At 42.8% G+C, this 24,450-nt stretch overlaps 1 protein-coding gene across 1 annotated transcript in view; it reads left to right on the top strand.

The window, feature by feature from the left end:
* LOC146821533 (uncharacterized) overlaps positions 1 to 24,450 on the top strand; it is a 341,213-nt gene that overhangs the window by 139,240 nt on the left and 177,523 nt on the right. Inside the window, exons 3-4 of the mRNA XM_085612520.1 lie at positions 14,253 to 14,409; positions 20,529 to 20,574. Coding sequence (XP_085468646.1) covers positions 14,253 to 14,409; positions 20,529 to 20,574 — 203 coding nt within the window. The remainder of the gene's footprint in view (positions 1 to 14,252; positions 14,410 to 20,528; positions 20,575 to 24,450) is intronic.

A 24,450-nucleotide genomic window follows, 5' to 3' on the forward strand; every position in this document is an offset into this window, starting at 1 on the left:
GAGGTGAAGGGAAATGATGGTCTTTTGCGACCTTCCTAATATGCATCAGACCCAGGAGACATTAGCCGGGCACATGAGATGGTGCCTCAGAGTGACTAGCGGGGAATAGTACCATCATTTCCCTTCACATCTACTGAAAATATCGGTCCGTAAACTCAACATGTAAATAACCTCTAAATATTGAACATATCAAGCCAAACGGTTATTTAACTGTCTCCTCCTGCATACTATTAACAAGAGGATCTGATAACAGCAATACTTAATTAATTTATCCCTCGATAGATAATTAACCAACGCCGAAGAAAATAATTTCATACTTGAGTACACACCATAAGGACTCTTCGATATATTCATTACACAGACAGCACTTTGCCTATACAGGAACACGTATTTCTAAATAAAGTGCTACCCCCTGCATCTACAATAGAGAATTTTGAGACGGTATTCCCCTGATGAAGTCAACATTGCCGAAACGCGCGTAGTGTTTTTTATCTACCGCCTGCCTTGGAAATAAGTGTATAATCTACCTCATCCATCTCTTATGGAGTATTGTTTCATGTAGTGATGTCTTTCTAGATATTCTGTATATTTTTTTGTTGAAAATGTATGTGGCTGTTTATGTATTTTTTATGTTCAGTCTTATGACTGTGCACTGCCATATTGTATAAATGAAGCAACAATCAGTGAAGATCCATTAATCTGAGTAATCAAATGGAGTATCGTAACATTAGACTAATACAACTATGAAATGATTATTTATTTAAAATAAAAAATATATATATTTTTGATACATATATACCACTTGTTGTTATATACATTTTCTGCCTTACACATCGTGAGATATTGATGTTAGTGCAATTATAGCCTGCAGCGAATCACTAATAACAATTGCATAACTTGTATATAGCTTTCTTCTTTACCTTTCATGTAATTTTCCCTACAGCTAGCAAGTTCCATTGTTTTCAGTAGGGGTCCCCTTCTTCCCAAACCAGGTGCTTGAATGCCTCAGAGTGAGTAGGGGAGCATGTGAGGCAGTATGGCAATGGTTTCCTGTGCATAGGGGTGCATTGGGGTGCTCAGCCCCTGCATGCATGTGTTATCTAATCTGGCGCATTGTCCCATATGTGTACGAGGTCCCTGGAACATTTGTCAAAGTCTTTGAGACAACAGCAAGGCACACAGACTCATAGTCGCTCATTGTTGCATCACACTCAACGGAAATAGTTGACGATGAACTGTTGACGATGGTCAAGGCCTTCTTCCTCACCACTGTCATCGTCACTGGGCATGTGTGGTTTGGGAGTGGGGAAGATGTTGCTGGTCCGCCAGATGTAACAGTCATGTGCCGACCTGGTTACTCTGCACACCTGTGTGAGATGATCTGCTCCGCCTGTCATACCACTTGCACGTTGATGGAGTGGTAGTGTTTGCGGTTCCTATTGATGGGTTTGCTTGCCTGTGGTGTGTTGTGTACCATCAATGGCTGCCATCAACATTTGGGATGCCTCCCAGGCAGGCCCGGCTCAAGGAATCTTTATTTGTGTGGTCCAACGAAGCATTCGTGTGGGCCACTGCGTGCCCTATTTGTCACTTATGTTTCTCGCCAGGCTTCATCAGGGCCCTCCTTTATCTCTCCTCAGTTTGACAAGGGCCAGGGAGACACATCCTTTCATTCCAAATTCTCTTTCTGGATGTTGTCACTGTCAAGAAGTGTTTTTTTCCTGAAAAGGTACTCCTGATGGGAGGAGGAGGTTTCCTGAGGTGGGAGTATCAGGCAAGTGACACTTCTCATGCTCTCACTCATGCCCTCCTCCTCAGATACCCTCTCTGGCACCCTCGTCCAGCGCCCCTCATCTCTCCATAGCCACTCGCTCATGTGCATTTCATTTGTTGTATGGCGATACTGATATGAGTATAGGGTGTGACAGTACTTTACATCACTCACACATTGTACCAAGACAATCAGTCATGCAGGTATGTAAGTACAACAGTCTACAGGGAATGTCACGGAAGCCAATGAGGATTGCAAGGTGTGGTAATCACATGTCGTACATACTGGTGGGCAGAATTTTTGAGTGCGTTTGGTCTGGAGAGGCACTGACTCTGGACGTGTGTGGGGACATTTACAGGCAGTGGCAGCTGGGCACACTGCACGCCACACCAGTAACTATGTTGGAAGTGCTAGGAAATACACGTATGTCTGATTTGCAGACAATGGACACCAACGGTTGTCTGCCTACGCCACTGACCCTTCACAAGAAGACCCCTGGCCCAGAGACGCCAGACAAATGTCAAGGGATATTCAAGCGGGGTTCACATGTTGGATGTTTCATTACACAACATTGGTACAGTGCCGGAGACCTTTGTCCTTTTTGACTCCTTCCCTCATTTAAGTCCATCTGACCACGAGGCATGGCTATGTATGTAATTTCACTCTCCTTTCCTTGGACATTCCATGTGTGTGAAGACTTGGCTCACTGGTCACACACTCTCATCCCTTCACAGTGTAGTGAGCAGCTGGTCACCGTTCTAGTTGTTCTGAGGTATCAGCCACTCCCAAAGGGCTGGCTTACCCCCGACCCCACAGCCACCCAGCACAGGTGTCACTGGACATGTGACCCTGCCAACAAACGGAGCAGGACACTCGTGCCCTGGGCTGGTTCTCCTATACATGTACGGTGTCTGTGTGGTTACTTTATATGCATGGGGGCCTCGTGCCCCACAACATTGCACATGGGGTGCACCAATCACTTTAGGCAAATGAGTTGTTATGTGTGATGTAATTGGCAGGACGCCAATGCAAATGCAGTATGTGTTCGCAGGCGCGGTAGCTGGCATTCGCAGTGATGATGCGCATTGGCTCCATTTGAATGTTGCAGGGTGGCGGTCGCAACATCCGGGCCGGCGCGGTGTAGCACACACTATGCGGATGAGCCATCAGCCAATGGGTGCCTTTGGCGTACATGTTTAGATGTTGCGGTGTGCGCGCTCTGCACCTGCGAGGCTCGTCATTGGCCCCAATTGCCTTCGGGGGCACCAAGGGTCACTCATGGGGATTGGGTGGGCCACACACTTTGCATTTGGCAGGTTGTCACGATCATCGTGGTGCCGCCACGCTTGCTGGGAGTTGTAGTTGTTCAGGGGTTACATGCGTGGAAATGTTTGGTACATACCTCTGCTGTTGGGCGCGGCAGCGTCTTGTCTGCCAGAGGTGCAGCAGGTGATACAGAGGGAAGACCTGTTGCGCCGGATCCATGTCGGCTCCGGGGGTTTAGATGGCTTGTGTTTCGGCTCTTCCGCTCCGTAGTTGTATTTCAGCCATCCGCAACGTGGTGGATTTTATTTGGCGGTGGGAAGGGCTGTCTGCAAATTCGTGATCTGCTTGGCGGATGGAACGTGTTTCCGCACGCAGGTACTGCCCTGTTGGAGCCTGACAGACTGCGGCGAACAGACAATAGCCTTTGTGGGTCAATTGGGATTTGTTGGTCGCAAAGACCGCACCAGGAGCAGAAAACATGATGGTTTTCCGCCACCAGCACGGATGGCCTTCCGTCCGTTATCGTAATGGGCCCCATAGATAGTAAAAATATCATCTCCGTATACTAAAACAGGTAAGTTCAAAAATATCGAATCAAAAATATCGAAGTTAAAAATATAGATGTTAAAAATATTGATTTAAAAAATATAAATCAAAAATATAAAATATTAATATTATCTTTAACAAAATAAATTACATTTAATATGCATTTGAACTAAATATAAAAAATAAACTTAATTAAAAAAAATATAAACACACAAACATAATATTTTATACATATACATATATTTACTTTAAAATAATTTAACTATTATCTTTATTAACTTTTTAAACTTTTAAATTATATAAAAATAAAATATATACATATATCAATAATTTATAATAAATATAATTCTATAATTAATTAAAACCTTAAACTATTAAAACAAAAATGAAACGTACATTTCGCATCACAGTAAATACAACAGTAGGGAAAATGTTGGATAGCGGAGGGGTAAAAATTACGATTCCCACTCCAGTGAGTGCAACAGTAGGGAAAGTGCTAGATAGCAGAAAGATACAAATTACTATTCCCACTTCAAAGAGTGCAACATTAAGGAAAATATTGGATAGCAGAGGGGTAAACTTACTATGCCCACCCCAGTGAGTGCAACAGTAGGAAAAATATTGGATAGCGGAGGGGAAAAATTACTATTCCTACTCCTGTGAGTGCAACAGTAGGAAAAGTGATGGAGAGTGGAAGGGTAACAATTACTATTACCACTCCAGTGAGTGGAACAGTAGGGAAATGATTGGATAGCGGTAGGGTAAAAATAACTATTCCCACTCCAGTGAGTGCAGCAGTAGAGAAAGTGCTGGATAGCAGAGGGGTAATAATTACTATTCCCACTCCAGTGAGTGCAACAGTAGGAAAAGTATTGGATAGCAGAGAAACTAAAATTACTAATAACATTTCAACAATTAAAAAATATATATCTTACAAATAAATAATATTTTAAATATATACCATTAAATATATTAAAAATATAAAAATAAAACATATGTTAATTACATATGATAAAAACCTAAAAATATGATTTTAAAAAATAATAAATACATTTATAAACAATATTTATGTAAAAGAAACAAATATTCACAAACAAACAAATAATTTAAAACATAAAGGTATTAATTTTATTTCCTACCCTATAACACCACACCAATAAAAAAAGACCAACATTTTTATGAAAATGTATTTCCATAATTAACATAATTAATAATACATTTTAAATATATTATTAAAAAAAGATAATAAACATTCATTAATTACACATTCTTTAACACTATAATATCCACAACACGCAACAAAAACTAATTACACAATTATAATTAATAATTAATTAATTTATTAACAAATAATTAATAATACATCAATAAAAATAAATTACTTCCCACCCTTCCCACCATTTTATACCTATAAACACCACAACACACACCTACAATTAATGACACAATTACCATAATTAATTACTAAATAACTAATTTAAATTAATTAACAACTAATTAATAATTCATCAATAAAATGTAAATTAATTCCCACCATTTACACCTATAAACACCACAACACACACCTATAATTAATTACACAATTACCATAATTTCTAATTAATTAATTTAAATTAACAACTAATTAATAATTCATCAAGAAAAATTAAATTACTTCCCACCATTTACACCTATAAACATTTCAACACACACCTAAAATTAATTACACAATTACCATAATTAATCACTAGTTAATACATTTAAATTAATTAACTAATTAATTAATCAATAAAGATAAAATTACTTCCCATCATTTACACCTAAAAACACCACAACACACACCTAAAATCAATTACACAATTACCATAATTAATTACTAATTAATTAATTTAAATTAAGAACGAATTCTCAATTATTAATACATTTATTTACACATTAAACACTATAACATCACAATGATACAAATATTAATTAATAAAAATTATTCAATACATTTTATCTAATTAAATTGCTTCCCACCCTAGTCCCCTATAAACCCACAGCACACTACGGAAGTAAAAACGCAAAATGCAGTGTAAAAAGATTTATAACTACTATAAATAATCAATAAAATATATATAATTAAATGACTTCCCACTCTATTCCCCTATAAACCCACAAACCGCTACGGAACTAATAATGCAAAAATCATTTAAAAAAACAATTAATAACTACTATGAATAATCATTAAAAGTTATATAATTGAATTACTTGCCACCCTATTCCCCTATAAACCCACAACCCGCTAAGGAACTAAAAACGCAAACTTCAATTAAAAAAAATTATTAACTACTAATATTTTTTCTGTTGATATTTATGACCCACGATATTTTTACATCGATATTTGTGCAGATCGATATTTTTACATCAATATTTTGTCTCTGCACCGCTGTATTACAATGGAGGATCAGTACTATGCAGAAATGCCTGTTTGGAGAGTGTTGACTAGTTGAAAAGACTGCAGAAGGTTCTTGAGCAGAAGTGTTTTATGAAGAACCAACAACGTCATGTTCTGCAGTCTTGAATCTTGAAATTTTAACATTGTGTTGTTCTAATAAATATGGTATTCTTGCTCATGGGCGAGTCTGAACTATTTCCTTTTGTACAATATTAAAGGCAAAGGTAAAAAAAACACTTTACAAATGAAAGTAATCTGTACTTGGCAGTCTATAGAAACAGCCTTTACAATTTTGGTAAAGGCAGAGAAATAGAAGATATGACAGATATATTGGGTGAGGGAAAGAAAAAGGTAGAGAAAGTACTACATAGTTAATAGAGAAGAACTCAAACAAATAATTTAGACCTCCAGGAAATATAAGAACATTTATTTAGTTTTTTTTTTTTAAAGTAAGGAGGTGAATGGTAAGTTTATGCACCAGACCATTTCAGATTTTTGGTGCTGCGCTTTTGTGGAGACAGATTTGTGGCTTGGGGAGTTTTGTAATGTTTAGAAGATCTGGCTTTCGAAACCTTTGGACCCACTAGAAATGGAGAGAACACTGGCTAGGTGATGATCTGTGAGTGCACAATTCCTTGTAAGGTATGTTAGCCATTTATTTTGAAGTTGATTCTGTGAGGCACAACCAAGATGGTAAGGGGTTGATAGTAGCCAATAGCAGAATTAATTGAACATTATAAATTATTGAACAATAATGGAATCAACAAAATATTAGAATTTAGCTAATAGTAGCTATTTTCGATTGTTGAACTGTATAGTGTTATTAACTTGAGAAAGGCGAATGTAACCTACATGCTTACTCTAGGCCTGCTTTCAGACAGACCTCCAATATCCAATTTGAAGTGTTGCTTTGAATAAAGAAGAAACTGAAGTGCGAAGGATATCAATCAGATTGATGAAAATGAGGCAATTCAACGATTCCAACAGAAGTCTATAAAATGTGAATTCTCAATAAAACTAGAAGAAAAGTAGGATGTATCCGCAAACTTCTCAAAGATAAGCCAAAACCCTAAGTAAAATTTACTATTGGATTAGATTGATTGCCCAATTTAATGAAGAGAATAATGCAATCTTCTCTAGTCGTAGGGATGTTTTAAACCTTAGCAAGGACTTTGTTTAACACTTATCTGAGAAATCAGTGATCACTAGATCACTAAGGGCCATATGTAGGTAGCCTCACATTTACCGATTCATAAATACCGAATTTTACCGATTCGGTATTTATGAATCGGTAAATGTGATGTAGGTAATGATTCTGTAAAGTTTACCGAATCGGAAAAATTCGGTAATTATGAATCGGTATTTACCGATTCGGTAATGAGGCATACCTTCCCATTGATTCCTATGGGCCTGGAGGCCCATAGGAATCAATGGGAAGGTATGACTCATTACCGATTCGGTAAATACCGATTCGGTAATGGGGGGAGCATATACAAGGGTGGCAGGGTGTCACATTGACACCCTGTTGCACCCCTGAATCTTGCATGTGTGCACATGTGGCGCACATACATGCCCTAAGGGCATGTATGTCTGCCACATGGCACTCTTAAATCTGCAAAATATTGCTTTTTGCAAGGTATTCGTTATTTATCACCAACCTATATTTGGTGGTAAATAACGAATTCTTAATAATAATTTTCACTCTTTAGAGTGCTCCCTACATTGCATTTCTGGATTCGGTATTTACCGAATCGGTATTTTACCGATTTCTTAATTTCCGATTCGGTAAATAACGAATCCAGAAAATCAGCCCCCTACATCGCAAATGCCTAAATACCGGTCGGTAACGGGATATTTACCGAATTTCGGCCGTTACCGACCGGCATTTGGCTTCCTACATGAGGCCCTAAATGCCTAAAGAAACTCAAAGTCTGAGTAATACAATAAAATACAATCCTATAGAAAATCTGCTATTTGACTTACTAAACCATCCAAAATATGTTTAAATGCTATAACAGCGGTGTAACTTTGAATTAGAGAAATTATTCAGCTCTGGAATATTACAGGATGAAAACGTATGACATTTATCGAGACAGGAATAGCTCCTGCATGGTGTAGGGTCGTGCTCCCCTGTCCTGAGTGTATCTGGTATGCTGTTTTTTTTATTTTGGCCCTAGCTTCTTACTAATCCCCTGTGTGTGCAGAAGCCTAGGCATGTCCCTTGACATGAGTGAGGCCCTTGACCTGCCCTGTAAATTGGAGGGGTGCACCAAGGGGTGCAACTCTTACTGTACAGATGGTAGACTACTGTCCATTTTATGGGTTTAGTTCGTAGAGCGCTGAAGCCACTGTACCATTGTTTTGTCAATCCATAGTTGTGATCAGACCTTTTTATCTATCTTTAAAGTGGACGTCTACTGACACTTTCATAAAGTACTGCTTCAGTGTGCAAATCCAGACCCTAGAGTTAACATCCCAAGTGTATGTTGGGTATTTTTGCGTATGTGGCCTGTCTGGTACATGCATGATATGTATGAGTGAACCAGAGTAATGGAGGGCTGTGGGATCTATTTTAGATACCCCAAGCATGGCTTGTCCACATGTTGGAAGTGAGGTTGTCTTCCCATATTATGGAAGTATATTGCTGACATTCTTGCTGACATTCCATCTACTGGAGGGAGGAGACCTAGACACTGAAGTAGGGATAGAGGAAACAATGGTCCTTTATAAATGTGATTAGACCTTTTGCTGAGAGGAGCTGCAGACTAGTCTTCACAAAGCATTGCCTTTTGGAAGTTGGTGGGTATGAAGGGTGGGACTGCAGTCTGTGTGGTTCAAGGTGAAAGAAACTGTTTAGTCTAGACCAATCTGGTCTTTCCCCTGATTACTCTTCAGTTGTGGCTTATCATAGCCAGGTATGGGTTCACACCTTTTTGTGCCTTTGTTGTGGGTGCTCCAGGCTGGAGACTGCCCTTGTGTGAGGAGTGTCACTCCACATAAAGGCTTTATCTGCAGAGCAGCCTGTAAACTACACTTGAAAGAAGAACCACGGAAATCAGTTCAGAAAATCCAGACAGTGCATCTGCATCCCCCATTCTGCTTGACCGTATCAATGTGGGATCCACTGATGTTGAGGATAAGGCAAGGGAGATTGAGAGGTAGAAGCTGAGATTAGCTTGCCAATTACAAAGGAAGAGGGAGAGATTGGAAAAATAGGCCAATAAGAAGAGAAAAAGGGGAGCAAAAAAGAAAGGAAAAGGACAGAGAATTGGGGAGAGAGAGGATAGCTATAGAAAAAGAGAAGTTCAGGATGGCAGAAGAGTTAGCAACATCTTGGAAATGCAATTCCACTTTCAACTCTCCTTGAGTACCGCAGGGTTAGAAAAAGCTTGTTCACTTGACGGATAGGATATTTTGGAATTGTTTGCAAGCTTTAAGAATGCTTGTAGATCACAGATTTTGAATGGTGGGCCTGAGGCAGCCACTCTAAGGAGTTGCTTTTCCATAGAATACCTGGCAGCCACTGGGAGAATATAGGTGGCTGAGCAAATAAATTATGAACGAACTGAAGCAAGAAAGCATGGTGTTCTGTTTGAAACCTTGATTCTTAGCATGATGCATGATTGGAATGAGTAAGTTAGAAAACTAGAGGCCAAAGATTTTCATGTCCGTAAACAATGGCTGGTGACAGAGGATCTTAAGGAGCAGTGTTCTATCCCACTTAGGCAGCAAAGGTCAGATCTGAAAGAAAAGCATCAATAGAAACGTGCTGTGTTAACTAATGCGTCAGTAGCTAACAGGTTTTGCAAAGGGGTGGAGAAGCATGGCCCAAAGCCAAAAGGAGAGGAAAAACTCTCAACAGACTGGTTCCAAACAGAGGGGTAAAGAATTCCCAAGGTTAAAATTGAGGGCATAAGCAGAAAGGGAATTGGGTTCCAAGTCCGTAACAACACAATGAGAAGGGAGGATGGGAATATTTTTCCAAGCCCAAAGTGATCACATCTTATAGGGGTCACAAGGAAGGGCATTTCAAAAGAGAGAGACTGTGAGGTGAGAGACATGTACCAGAGTTCCCCCTTCATAGAGAGTGTGTTGACTGTGGGGGAAGGGACCCAAGGGAGCCCTGCTACTCTAAGCATAGTGACTATAGACAGTCGGGAAAGGGAGCCAGATGCTCTGAATCACATACACCCAAATACAAAACTAACATCAGTGAGATGAAGGTTCTTGCCCTGAGAGATACACGAGCTTACAGATATGGTGGAGCGGACGTATCTCAAACCAGAGGAGATATTTCCTGTTTTAGTGGTACAGGTTTGGTAGCCATTGGAGAGGATGCGATTACCCCATTGCCTGAGGTGAAGAAGAAATCAGTGGATGTAGGGGTTAGAGAAAAGCAAGGTACTGTATGTCTCCTAGGCAATTAGTTAATTGCCCCTGATTTAATACCAGGACCAGACGCCTACTTGGCTAAGATTATGCCATCTCCTACCTCACTGCAAAACCCTGGAACGACCTCATCCTCACTGCTTGAATTCAGGAAAGGACTCAAGACCTGGCTGTTCAACTGATCCCTGCCGTGCAACAGGGCTATCAGAGCTTGGATACCCTCACGGGTGATAAGCCGTGCTCTATAAAGCCTGTTTGATTGTTGACCAGAACACAGGCTGCACATCAGTCTCAGGAGAAGACTAGAACCATTCCGGGATTTGCCTAGATCACAACAAATCATAAAGCAGGTCAGAGCAGACTCTGAGAAGACACTGGATGTGGCGTCCTTCGACCCTGCTCCAGACTGAGAAGATGAGAGATCTGAAGTGGACCAGGTATTGGAGTCTGGGTCACTGCCAAAGCTGCAGGGGTGTTAGCTGATTTAGGACCTACGCAGAAAACATTCAGTAAAGCCCTACACTACTGGGACTTTGGAAGGAAGCACAGGAACAGGTCAGCAAGGGAGTGGTTGGAAAGCATTATGTTAGCTAGGAAAGTGGACTCCTTTATAGTGAATCGGTGGATCCTAGCCAGGTGCAAGCAAGAGGGTAATGGTTCAAGTAGTGCACAGGAACGTCATTTTATCAAAGGTTCACAAAGTACCCTTAACAGGACACTTAGAAAGACCCAGGATAGGTTAAACCCTCTGTTCTACTGGCTAAGAATGCATGAAGACACAGGGAGGTTCTGTAGAACCTGTCCCACTTGTTGATTGAGTAGGGTTACGCCAAGGCATGTTACTGCCTCTGCTGGTTGTAGGTGTTCCGTTTGTGCTGGTGGGCATGTACCTCAGAGGACCACGACTGCAGAGATTGTAGCTAGGGGTCTCCTAGGGAATCTCGTCTAGATGGAGGTACCGGGCCAATTTTCCCATCTTTTCTTGCTGACTCCAATGTTAACTCCTGCTTGTGTGTTCATGACATTAACACAGGATATTGTCTGCTTGCTAAAAGCAATGACTGAGTTCAGGTGTGCATCAAAGCAGAAGTGGGAGTTATTGAGCAATCTCGTAGTCCTTAGGCCGGTGAGGTGGTGTTGGGCAAGATTCCTCAGACTCGCACTTAGGGGTCCATTACGATGGCGGGCAGACAAAGTCCGCACGCCACCGTAATGGTAAACGAGACCGACCGCCAGAGGTGTGGCGGTCCCGCTGTGCCCATTAGGATGCAACCGTCACCCTGGCGGTCGCATCCTGCATATTTAACATTGTGGCGGGCGGTGCTTTGTGCAGCAACCCGCCACAATGTCAAATATGCATGTTCGTTGGCATGCACAACGTGACAGGCACCGCGTGGAGCCTGCCACCGTGTGCATTCCAATGTAGGGTGGTACCATAGGTACCCCCCAAGTCCACCCCCCCAACACAACGGGGGCCCGCAACGGGCCCCCAAGGCCAAAGACGGCATGCCGCCATGGAAAGGCCAAAATCCGCAAACATCATAACATGGCAGGTGGTGCCTGCTAGGCACCGCCACCATATTATGGCCCAGGACCGCACGTCAGGCAGTCGTGCCCCCGACATTGTAATAGGGCGGGGGGTAAATGTCGTGCAAGCGGGGAAAGATGTCGGGCAGATCGCCCACCCGACATTATAATGGCCCCCTAAGTCACTAAAACAGATGCACATCCAATTCCAAGAGTTCATGAGCTTTTGGACCGGCTCTGTGCTGTGAAGTACTAGAGCATCTGTGATTTGACCATTGAATACTGGCAGATTGCTTTGGAGACTGCATTTTCTACACTGGAGGTGTGTTCACTCCTGGTAAACTTAGTTCAATAAGGGCAAGAAGAGTTTTGTGTGGCCAACCTGGATGGCATTGCGGTGTTCTGCAATTCATGGGAGGACCACCTAGAACAAGTCTTGGTCAGGATACAGAGGTCAACATTAAACATCAAGTCAACCAACTGCTAGGTTGGGAACTCCATTGTAGTCTACCTTGGACATCTGGTGGGTAGCAGGAAAATATGCTTTTTAGATGTATAATTCAGTCTGCATTGGAGATGAAGATACCCAACACTGAAACACAAGTGAGAAAATGTTCAGGACCCACTGGTTACTACAGACACCTTGTAGTACTTTGAGGATTGTTGTTGCCCCATGACAGCTTTGAAATCCAAGAAGCAGCCGAAGGTGATTTGAACTGAGAGTATCTGCATTGTGCAGTGCACCTGTACCGAAGCCCCCTGACTACAGTTAACCATTCATAATACAGAAGGATACCTAAGATAAGATAGTGGGAGCTGCATTGACTCAATTCAATGACAAGCATAGAGAGCATTGGATGACCTTTATTAGTGGTGGCTACTACCCAGGGAACTGAAGTGGGCGGCCACTGAGAAAGAATGCTTTGCAAGTTTTGAGAAAGTTACTGCTGCATCTGTTTGGTACACCGAGTGTGGTACAACAGATCACATACCACTCAAGTGGTTGATAGCAATAAAGGTTGAGAATCTCAAGTTATTGAGATGGTCTATTTCGCTGCAAGGTCCCGGTTTCATGGTGGAGCATAAAACAAGTACGAATCTTAAGGTGTGCAATTCCTAGGGAAACATGCCCATGGTGTGACTCAGCGTAATTCTTCATATGGAAATACATTTGTTATTTCAAGAAAAGTTGTACAATTGACGTTTATGCTAAGCCTACACATGCTTAATTTCCAATCAGCGGTTAGTCTTCAGTTTTTGGTCTGGCGTTACTAAAAATTATATATATGATATCCTTTTATAGGGTGGCTTTCAGGCAGCCCTCTATACCCCGTGGTTAGTTGAACTGTCATTCACATTTTGCTTCGAACCCCAACAGCATACTGCCCACAGGGGGGTCAGCGCACTAAAGCCATTGGTTCCTTTACCTGTGAGTGATGGCATTCTGCCAAAGCAAAGAGTCATCACCCACAGAGAAAGTAGTCCTGTCCTGTGCCAGGGCTATTGTGTGCTTTTTTTTTTTTTTTTTTTAAACAAAAGCGTATTCTATATTTTTAATGTTGTTTACTTAGTTTTTAAACTTGGCGGGGTCCTTGAAGCTCCCCAGACACCTGCTACTTGGCACTCACTGCTAATTGCAGTATGGGTCGACTCGTGTGCGCACTGCTAACATTGGCCATTTTGCTAAATGGGCTTTAAAGCCACTACCAAATGGGCACCTTTGAGTGGACATTATGGGCGGCTGTCTTTGAATGGGCTTTCAAGTATTCCATGCCATCTTTTAACGTTCAGAAATGGCTGCCTCTGAATCTGCACTTTTCTACACTCATAGTTGAGCCATTTTTATTTTTCATTGTTTATGTAACAAAAAACTTTACAAAAACATTAAAAACGAATGCCAAAGTCAAAAAACTGTTAGCGAATGCCAGCGCTATTGCCTTTGGCAATGCTTGTTAGGATACGGGCTGAGAAGCATATGAAATGGAAAGCACAGAAGTGTTGCTTTTTACAGAAACAGCCTGGTCTTTGTGAATTTAAATTAGTGAATCTACACCAATTTAAGGTGTATATGTACCCCAGTGTCGCTGTACCTTTTGTTTGTAAATCACCCCCAGTGCCTCTATTAATTTTATGTGTCAAATGTTGCTGTTCTAAGTATAGTTAGAGAAGCACAACCTTACATTGTATATACTAGGAATCTGATGATTTTACACCTGTCGGTCGCTTTTAAAACCCCATTTTTTAAAGGTTCGCCCTGGTGTCTTATAATAATCTATTGCATGTTTTAGAAGCACAGAAATAAAGAAAAGAAAAATAATGTGCATGATTTTTTTCTAGAATTAGCACTCCTATTGCTGTAGCTTGTGAAGTAATGGAGAAGAGTGCCCACAGTTTCTTAGTTGGCGATGGAGCTTTTGCATTTGCAAAACAGCATGGCTTTGTCATAGAAGATAATAAGCAAATGTTGTCTAAACGTGGTGCAGATGCCTATCAGGTACATGTTTTTCTTTCATATTATTTTTTATATTATTTTAAAGTTTGAAAACAATTAAATAAGGCATGGGCCCGCAATAAATATTCAGCTTTAAATGTAATGCGTGGGAAATAATCTCAGGCAGAGATGGATTATTTGAATAACTCCCTAAAGCCGGGGCAGGCAGCAAATCAAGATGTTTGCCTGTTTTACCACCCGGCAATGTGATTCCCAGCCCAGCATTCCTATGACACGGAACACACATGTCAGCGCTGGGCTGATTTGGTCAGTGGAGTGCCTATCACAAAAAAAGTCTGTTTGGCCGTCCCAGAAAAAAATCACCCAGATTAAAACCAGCAACATTTGTTTAGTAATTTGGGTGATTTTGTCATGCTTCCATTGGCATACTATTACCAATCAAATATACAGTGGTAGAGGTAATGAAGATAAGAATAATTTGCGTTGTGAACGTTACTGGGTCTGCACTGTAGTCTGCTGGAAGGACGCATTTTTTAAATTAGTTTTCCATTAGATAATGAGAGGGAGTCCCACCAACAGTATCCTTCTTCCCCTATGTAATGAGTGGCATGACATTTCCACACCTCTAATCAGGTCTTGGGCCATAAAGAGTTAACTGATAACAAATGTGTTCTTTTAGAGTAGTCAAATAATCTTTTATGCACACACCACTTCAAATTCTAGATTATTGTAAAAAGTGAAATGCTCACTAAAATGTTTTTCTCTGTACCACCACCACATGCACCACATCCGTAGGGCCCAGAGTATTGACCTGGAGGTTTAATCACGCCTCTAAATTGTATCTGTAAATCTGTCTTTGAATGTATGTTCTTAGAAATCAGAGAATTATGTATTAATATGCACGTATGGTAATTGTTAAGGCCATTTTGATGAAAGAAGTCAAAAGTGAACAGAGGGAGATCCTGTGGGGTGATTTCTTTTGGAATGCTAGCAGACCTCTGGACAAGGAGGCACACTGCACACTAACAATGGATATTACCCACACACAAGCAATCTTTACTGGAGAGGGTACTTGGAAAAGGGAAACATTAAGTACATATGGTGGGATTGTCCACACATTAAACCCTTCTGGGCCAAGTCCTGTCACCCATGAAGAAGATACTAGACTACCTGATTCTCCCTGATATCTCATTCATTCTGCTAGATCTCCTACACTTAAATATGAAATAAGGGCAGATCGACTTCTGGTGGGTAATTGCTTGGGGGGGGTAGCGAAAACCACAATGGCTGACCATTGGAAAAAGCTGTCGAAGTCTCCATTAGTGTTGTGGTATCTATGACTCTGGTATCTGGGGGGGCGGGGGGATGAGAATAAAGCTATCAAACTCACTCTTTGAAACTTACCCACACTTTGATGAGAACTGGAGCCTCTAGAATATCTGTCGATGGGCACCCCCAAGCTGCCGTGGCCCATCAGGCTGAGACTGATGTGTCTCTTACACTATTGAGGGGTTGGTGGTTGGTGAGAATCAGCCCTGTTGAGGGTGAGGGGAAAGGGAAGAGGCATAAGGGGAATAGAGTGGAACAAATTGTAAGGGATAATTGGACCAACCCGCTGAGAACCCAGACCATTCACATCTTCGAAACTGTTCTCGGAAATATGCAGCTGAAGACCTAAGGATTTTCTCTAGAACGTTCTGTTTAATTTAGTCAAGGGTGAAGGGGGAAGGAGAGAGGAAAGAAATGTGCTATGTCTTGGTCGTTCCCGTAGTATATGTGGAAATGATTTACCCAGATGAAGTAGGAAAACAAATGATTATTCTGCAAACAAAAGAAAAATATTGGTTAATGGGGTGCTACTTAATGTCTTTAGTTACATACTATAGCCTTAGACGCCTCCGTAGTGGGCTCTACTGGCCATTAAGGAACCGCTCCAGCAGGAGCGGGCCTTTAATGGCCTGTAGAGCCCGTTACGGAGGGCCCTAAGGTTATTAGAACATTCCGCCCCTAGAGGTCAGAATGTTCTATTTTGTAAAACACGGAGCCAAAGGTAGTTGAAATCTCCCTGGGCTCCGTGAGGCTTTTTGTTCACAGCAACAGCAGTGAACAAACATTGGAACGTTGGAGCTCCGGGCTTCTCCTGGCTATTCGAAGCCTTAGAAGCCCAGAGCACTCCATTGTTTTCATTCAACTCCCAATATTCTAGTGTTCTAATATAGACTTAGAGGAAGACCTAGTGGGCTCTACTGGTCATTAAAGGCCCGCTCTAGCGTTAAAGGCCCAAGCTGAAGGAGAGGGCCTTTAATGGCCGGTAGAGCTCACTAGGAGGGCTCTAAGGCTATTAAAACATTCCTTCCCTAGAGGGCAGAATGTTCTAATTACTAAAGAATAAGGCCTCTCGGAGCCCGAGGGGGTTTAAATCCCCTCGGGCTCCGAGAGGCCTTTGTTCACAGCAGCAACTGTGAACAAAAACAACATTGGAATGTTACTCTACGGCCTACTACCGGCCCTTAAAAAGCCCAGAGCACTCTATTGTATTCAATGGAGTGCTTCACATTCCAAAGTTCTAATATCAGTTCATATTCCTCACAAGTCTAAACTGTGGCATCCGACTTCAGTGCTATCCTGGATTGCATACACCCTACCAACCTTTGTACATAAATCCTACCTCAGTCTCCATGCCTCGAGGAGAACAGAATGGCATTACATACACATGCCTGATTCCCTCCAGAGCAGTGTTTAATTTGAGCTAACGGTTGTTGTAGGAGGCCCCGGCTCTAATTTTTGGGAACTGGCACTTATTATTTTGCTTCAGCAAGAAAGAGAGCAAAGAAACAAAACGGAAACTTAGAGAAAAAGAGAGACGGAAAAAACGCCTCAAAGGGAGGTAGCAAGCACCTGCAAGATTGAGAAAACGAGGCAGGGAGGGTCTAGTAGTGGATTGAAGCGTCAAGAGGTGGAGTTAAGACAAAGCAGCCTTCATAATCCTTGTGCCGACATTTAATGGCAGTGGCTGCAGTTTTCTGAGTGGAGCTTTGGGCACCGGCACTCATTCTTTTACAAATTCAGTACTGTCCTAGACCACTTACCCTCTTTTTTCTGAGCGGCTCAAAATGGGAGCTATTTACGCTCCAATAAAAACATACAGCGCTGCTGTCTAGCGCCTCATGTACAGTTATTCCAATATCACATTGAAAGTGATCTTCTGAAATCCAACATATCGTCCAAGGATCTCATCTGAAAAAAGAACACATTTTTTCCTTAGTCTAGATGTTGGTTTTGAAACAAGTCTTGGAAGATTTTTGTCAATTTGTTTGAATTTTGAATTTTGTGAATCCTGTAGCATAAATATCAATAGTGATACTCGTATTCCTATTGGTCACAATGTATATAATAATACTGTAGTTTTTGATCACATAATACTTCTGAAGAAACCTGTACTAATACGTTGACACTGATATCAAACCATGGTCATATGAGGTTTAATCTTCATTCACCATTAAAAAAAAGCATAATAACTCCTTATCATAATTAGGTTTCCTTTGGTCCAAACTTTAAAGGTAGTTGATTGATTTTGTTCCATAGCACCATAACCCTATCTTGCAGCTATACTCTCTCCCTTTTCCCTCAGCCATAGAAGGATTTCAACTTGTGCTACAGTTTGAATCCTCTTTTGTGTCACTCTTGGGTACATTCTCATATAGTCATGTGGTAGGATTGCTTTAGCATCTCTATGTCTAACTTTCAGTGTCTGCTTGGTTAGCGTGTGGTTTTGCCTGCATAATTAAAGTCCACAGGGACAGTATGTTGTATAAATCACATATGTTCTATTATAAATATATTTTTAAGTGCATTTCAAGTATTGGGGAGTTAAAAACTCCCAGTTACGGCCTTACTACAGTCCTAACATGCATATTTTTTGCCTTGTTTTGTGTACTTGGTTCTTCCTAAAACTGTTTTGAATAACATGTTCTAAGTTGCTAGAGGACTAAAATGTTTTAGGTTGCTAGCTCACTGTTGGACAACCCATTTTTTGGACAGACATTCATTAGGTATCAACCATTTCAACCAGTTTCCAATTTTTAAGTATTATTGGCTTGATCTCATTAGCTAAGTTAGAATAATGCATTCTCGTTTACTTGCTTTTCTTTTGGAGAAAATAATTATGGTGATTATACAGCCGCTGCTGTTGTCAGTGTGCACAAGTGTCCCATAAATGAGCCATGTCACATCCTGAGTGAAGCAGCCAGACCACGAGCCTGGGAGAATGGCTCGCGGACAGGTCTGTACATTGTGTGTAGACTAGGTTAAAGAGTCTACGGTGGTCTCGACCTCTGGCATCACATTTGTGGCTGCTGCTGCAGGCCATTAATTGTGTCCCATCTCGAGCTGCTTCCAAGCAAGGCACTCACTCCCCTACAATGGAACACCCCCTCCCAAGTCTCTTGTTTCCCTCTGACAAGGTGCACCCCATGGGATGGAATCAGCCATGGCAGGACATTAGCTAATTGATGTCATAACACTCCCTCCCCAGCAGATTGGCACATCCAGGGGCGTAGCTTCAGAGGGGCTGTTTGGGAGGTTACACCCCTCTAATAAATGTATTTTCTGGTAAATAGTTGGGTACAGGGGCTTTCAGTCGGGATTGGTGAAGTGTCTGTTGGATTTCACCAGCATACACGCAGACAAAAACACACACACAAAAATGTTGGTTATTTTACAAAATATTGTGATTTCTCTCACTTAGTAGCCCCACCAATCCGCATTCTTGTCCCTTTCCACTGTCCCTGTAGCTCCTCTCATGCACCTGGCTTGTATATAATGTATTTTAACATTGTATGCAGCGAGATTGTTAGAAAATCTGAAGCTCTCTAATTGGTATGACACGGTGGCGAGGGTCAAGATTGTTCTATATAAGAACAACAATAAATAATTACCCTGCATATATATATGAAAGCATACCCTAAAAATGATGTATTTATATGGCTATAAGATACATTGGAAAGTTTGTACCTCCTCAGTGACTGCAAATGAGGGTAGGATAAGGTTGTGACTGCCCTTCCTATGATGAAGTGACATGTTTGTGTGTGCTAATTAGTCCCCCTTCCACTATTTTTCTAGGATTTGTTCCCTGCTTTGTAGGTTGAGGAAAGGGCAGCTACAGAGTCCTGGGCCATAGAGAATTAATAAATGAAGTTTGGTCCTTTCCATGGACCATGGGCCTCATGAGTCGAAGCGTTCAGTGTCCCCCGGTGGTTAATTTGTAAAAAATATAAGTTTTGTCAGCAGGCAGCTTGCACCAGCCCATTTCTCCTGTTAGCGCCGCCTAAAACAGAACCAACTAACCATGAAAGTGGGGAGGGAGTGTGGTGTAATGGCCAGAGCTGCCCACTTCGGAACTGTGGCGCCAGGTTCGAGTTTCGGAGTCAGCTCAACATGCTGTGAATCTGGGCAAATCACTTATTCTCCCCCTGCTTACCATAAATGAATGTGTCCTTAACTGGTGCTCATGAGAAGCACTGGTGTTGGTGATGAAGTGCCAGTGCTGGGCACCGGAAAACACGGCTCAAATTAAGCACTGGTCCTCTCATATGGATTGGTTCACTCCTGTGAGCGGGGCTGTGTCGTCCCAGTAATCAGGGAGCCTGGCTTCCATAGGTGTTGAGGAGACGATTGCGGGGGTTGAACCGACTCAACTCCCATAAGCAAGATGAAGAAAGGGAAGGGAAAAAAGGGTCAGTGGAGCTCCTCCAATAAACAACACCCAACGGATGCATATGACCCTGAAAAAAAAGAACTGCACAGATATTTGTTTTTAAGTAAAAGTCATCAAACAAGTTGGATTCGTCAGTTTGAGAGTCATTCATTTTGAAGCTTTCCAGGAGACAGGTACACACTAGTTCAAACTATCATTTTCTCATGTATAAAGTTCAGTTTTTAATGAAGCCGGTCTCATCAAATGTTGTTTTGTTTTTTAAACAAACAAGGGATGGGGAACTCTCTTAGTAGGTCGACCTCCTGCCTCTTTTCAACATCCGTTTTCATACTTGCATGGAATTTTGTCTTTGAAGCGATTGTTCAATTGAAAGTTCTTTTTACATTGTATTTGTGTGGCACCAATAACCGTTTTTGTTTCTGACTGAATACTTTTTTACACACAGGATTATCTAGAAAAGAAAAGAAAACTCAAAGGGCATGATACAATAGGTAATTGCATTTTCCATACATCCCCATTTGAAATAGAAAAACACATTTTGTTGATGATCTAATTTAGTATTGTTCATAAACAATTAAAATTGATTTTTGTTGTTCTGTCTTAAAGATATCAATATATTTATGATGCATTTGTCTTAAAGGTTACTGTATTATGGATCTAAATATAAACAGGGTTTCATGTATTAGCGTTTTTAATGTCTGTGCTCAAATTCTGGCATTGGTGTACAGCTTGTGATGCAATAAATTAATAACTTAGTACTTCTAAGTCACATTAGGCTCTAAGAAAGTACCTAACATATTAATAGGTTAAAAATGTAGAGATCATAAATATGGATACAGGATGCTGAGAATGCTGAAGGATCCTGTGGGTGCTGATCTGGTTGACTGTGGCCTTACCGGGGCCACCTCAGTCCTTAAATATGGTGGGGTAACTTTGGCCACAGAGGTCAATGTCTCTCGAAGTCAGGGGGAAGTCCAGCCAAAAAAACAGCTTCCAGTATTCTAATGGTCTCTGGTTACAGCAAAACCAGGCTTTCCCTTTAACAGACGCTAGTGTCCATCTTGGATGACCAAACTGCACTCCTGCAACTCTCCCGGGTCCAGTAGACTTGGGTGCAACTTTTGAGTGTTCTGACTTGCTCTTCTAGACTGCACTTCAGTATTGATTTGCATGTAGTTGGTATCTGTGTGGAGTAGCACTGTGAGTAAAATATGTTTTACTGAAATCACCAGTGGCTGAGATTAATTAAAGCATTCCTTCGATCATTTTGTTATATCTGTCAGGAAACATCTATGTGTGATAGGTATTCCCAGACAAATGTCCCATGCTCATCATGCCTTAGGACTGAAGGTGCACCTCACCGGTGAGGTCCAAGTAGGCTGAAACTGGTCTGTGGTTGTATTTCCATCTGAGGGAACTTGGCATGGTGGTTCAGACTCGACTGTTCCTATAGTAAAAGAGCAAACACTCATTTGCATACGGCTGATCTCTGTTTACTGGCACTTTGTTAGAAAAACAAAGTACTGGAATTCAGCCTCAGTGACCACACCTGGCTGCAACTAGTTCAAGCATTCCTTCAGTCACTTTGCTGGTACCCAGAGTCTGTGTTGCAAAGCCGAGTTGGAGGAACAGCACAGACTCCCAGACAGTGTCTCAGCGGCAAACCCAGCCGCTCAGACCAATCCTGTGTCTGCACTCATGCTATTGAGAGCAGCGCCGGGATTGGGTGGTGAGCCTGTGCTGGTGTTCCAGGGACTGTTGGAATACCATCAGGAGAGAAAAGGAGCACCGATGTGGATGGCAGTATCAGGACAGGTAAGTTTAATTTTTTTAAATTATTTCCCTAATACCCTGTCCCGTCCCCCGCCCCCTCACTTTAACTTTGCAGCGCCTGCTACTGTAAAAGAGCCACTCCATACAGGACCCACAATAGAAACGACCCTTTCATATGTGACGGGGGCTCTTAGCAGACCCTAGGCCTTTCTTCTTTTCTCTTGAGCAGTACTGGTCGTTGCGCTTTGGCCTGGCATGCAGGGGTCTCACCAAATGCCCTGGCAAAGAACAGTTACCAAAAAAAAAAACACCCCTGCTTTAATGATTTAATTTCTACCTCTTCTGATGCAGGGCATCATATGGGGCCTGCCTTGTGGGCACCTTCCGTGATGGGCCTGGCTAGGTGACTTGAGGTTGGTTGATCCCTGAATTGGATTGTGTGTTGGAACAGCATAAACACGCAATGGGGCTGATAAATTCGAAATGTGAACATGGGGAGATGAAAGCTGGTGTCTGCAGCTGCTGGTGACTGAAGAGGCCTGCCAGCCTTCCTTTCCATTTACTACGACTATGTTTGTCCTGAAACCTAGTAGTAAAATAAGCTAACCAATTATAACAAGACCTCTGACCTCCTGGTAAGGGTAACTGCTCTCCCCTTGCGCAGCTCTGTCCTTAAAGCACTGCCCCCCAGCGCCTTCTGGTGTCCCAGGTAGGTGTTTGAGGCCCTCCGCCCCCTGCAGGATCATACCTGCGCCTCATCCCTGGTGATCCAGTGGAAGAGGCTGCACTTCTGCTGGTCTGCTCCATCAGCCTTTTTCTGTCTTTTTCTGTTTGCTCTTAATTCTGTCTTTTTCTATTTCCTTTTTCTGTCTTTGCCTTTTTGCTTACTTGTTCGCTGTTTGCCTCTGTTTTCCTTTTTGCCTTTCCCACCAATGCTGCCCCTGCGGCCCCTCTCCCGCATGTTCCTGCTCTGCCTCCCAGCTGCTCTCCCTCCCCCTGACCCCCACTTAATGGAGCCGCGCCAAATTCAAGCCCGCCTGCACCCGACCGCGACCAGTGCTAGGGACCCTGGTCCCCTGACCCCCTGCCACTACGACTCCAGCACTCTCCACACACTTAACCCTGGACGCAACAACAACTGCCAGCTCTCGACGCCGAGCAACTCCGAAGGCTCATTCTCCTACCGAGACTGCCGCCGCAGCTTGGCCCACCTCCAGACCGAGACAGCCACACCCAACCCACTGGACGCCATCGTGCACAAACCCCTGAGCTGCATCTTCCTCAACGTGTGCTCCCTGCACAGACACTCAGTAGAAGTTTGGGACCTCTTCAACGCCCACTCGCCCGATGTCGCCTTCCTCACAGAGACCTGGACCAACGCCAGCTCCACTTCCGACATCGCAACCGCCATCCCAGACGGATACAAGATTCTCAAGAAGGACGGCCCCGGAGGAGGCCTCGCCATCATCCACAAAATCTCCCTCCGACTGACAACCTCCAACCCGGACGATGCCTCGCCCCCCATGGAACACATCCACTTCCATCCAGATCCTGCCCAACCCCAGAACGACACTCCGTGGGACACTTGCCTACAGACCACCCAGAGACCTGAACTTCCACCTAGACAACCTCAGTGACCCCATCACCACCGTCCTCCTAGAGAACCTCTCCAACATTTGACTGAAACAACTTGTCTCCGCCCACACCCACACGGCAGGACACACTCTCGACCCCATCTTCGCCGGAAGAAACAACATTCGCTTTAGTCACACCACGCAATCTCTCTGGACAGACCACCACTGCTTCCATTTCTCCTACTCGAAACCCACCGTACACAAGATCATGCCACGCCTCCCACGCAGAAACTGGAGCAAAATCACCAAAGAACACCTCACCTCTGCCCTCAGCTGTTCTCCTCCCCCTACCACGACAGAAGCCAACACAGTAGCTAACGACCTTCGCCATTAGATCGCATTAGATCGCACACTGCGCCAACACTCTCGCCCCCTCCAGAACTCCACCAGATGACACAACACGAAAGCCACCTGGTTCACCACAGACCTCCAAGAATCCGAAGGCTAGTGCCGACGACTGGAGGAAGCATGGAGAAACATCAAAACCCCGGAAGCACGTACCGCCTACAAGTCCACCACCAACTCTCAGTGAAACTTCATTCAGGACAGAATCCTCTCCAACTCCCACAACTCCAAGGAACTCTTCGCCATCATACAAGAATTCACCAGAACCCACAGCGAAACTTTCGACGTCCCTCCCTCCAAGACCTCTGCAACAAACTCAGCTCCTCCTTCCACCACAAGATCAGGACTCTCTACGATAACTTCGATGACCAAGACCACGGCACCGACCCTATACCCTCCACCAGCGATGCCACCAAGCCGACTCTCCTCACCTGGACCCCTGTTACTACAGAAGACACCGCAAAGACCATGAAAAGCATCCACTCCATAGCACCCACTGACCCCTGCCCACCGCACATCTTCCACAGGGCTGCCACCGCCATCGCACCAGAACTATGGACAATCAACTGCGTCCTCGAAAAAGCCACGTTCCAACGACTGGAAACACGCCGAAGT

The sequence above is a fragment of the Triturus cristatus genome, chromosome 6, assembly GCF_964204655.1.
Source record: "Triturus cristatus chromosome 6, aTriCri1.1, whole genome shotgun sequence".
Taxonomy (NCBI): Eukaryota; Metazoa; Chordata; class Amphibia; order Caudata; family Salamandridae; genus Triturus; species Triturus cristatus.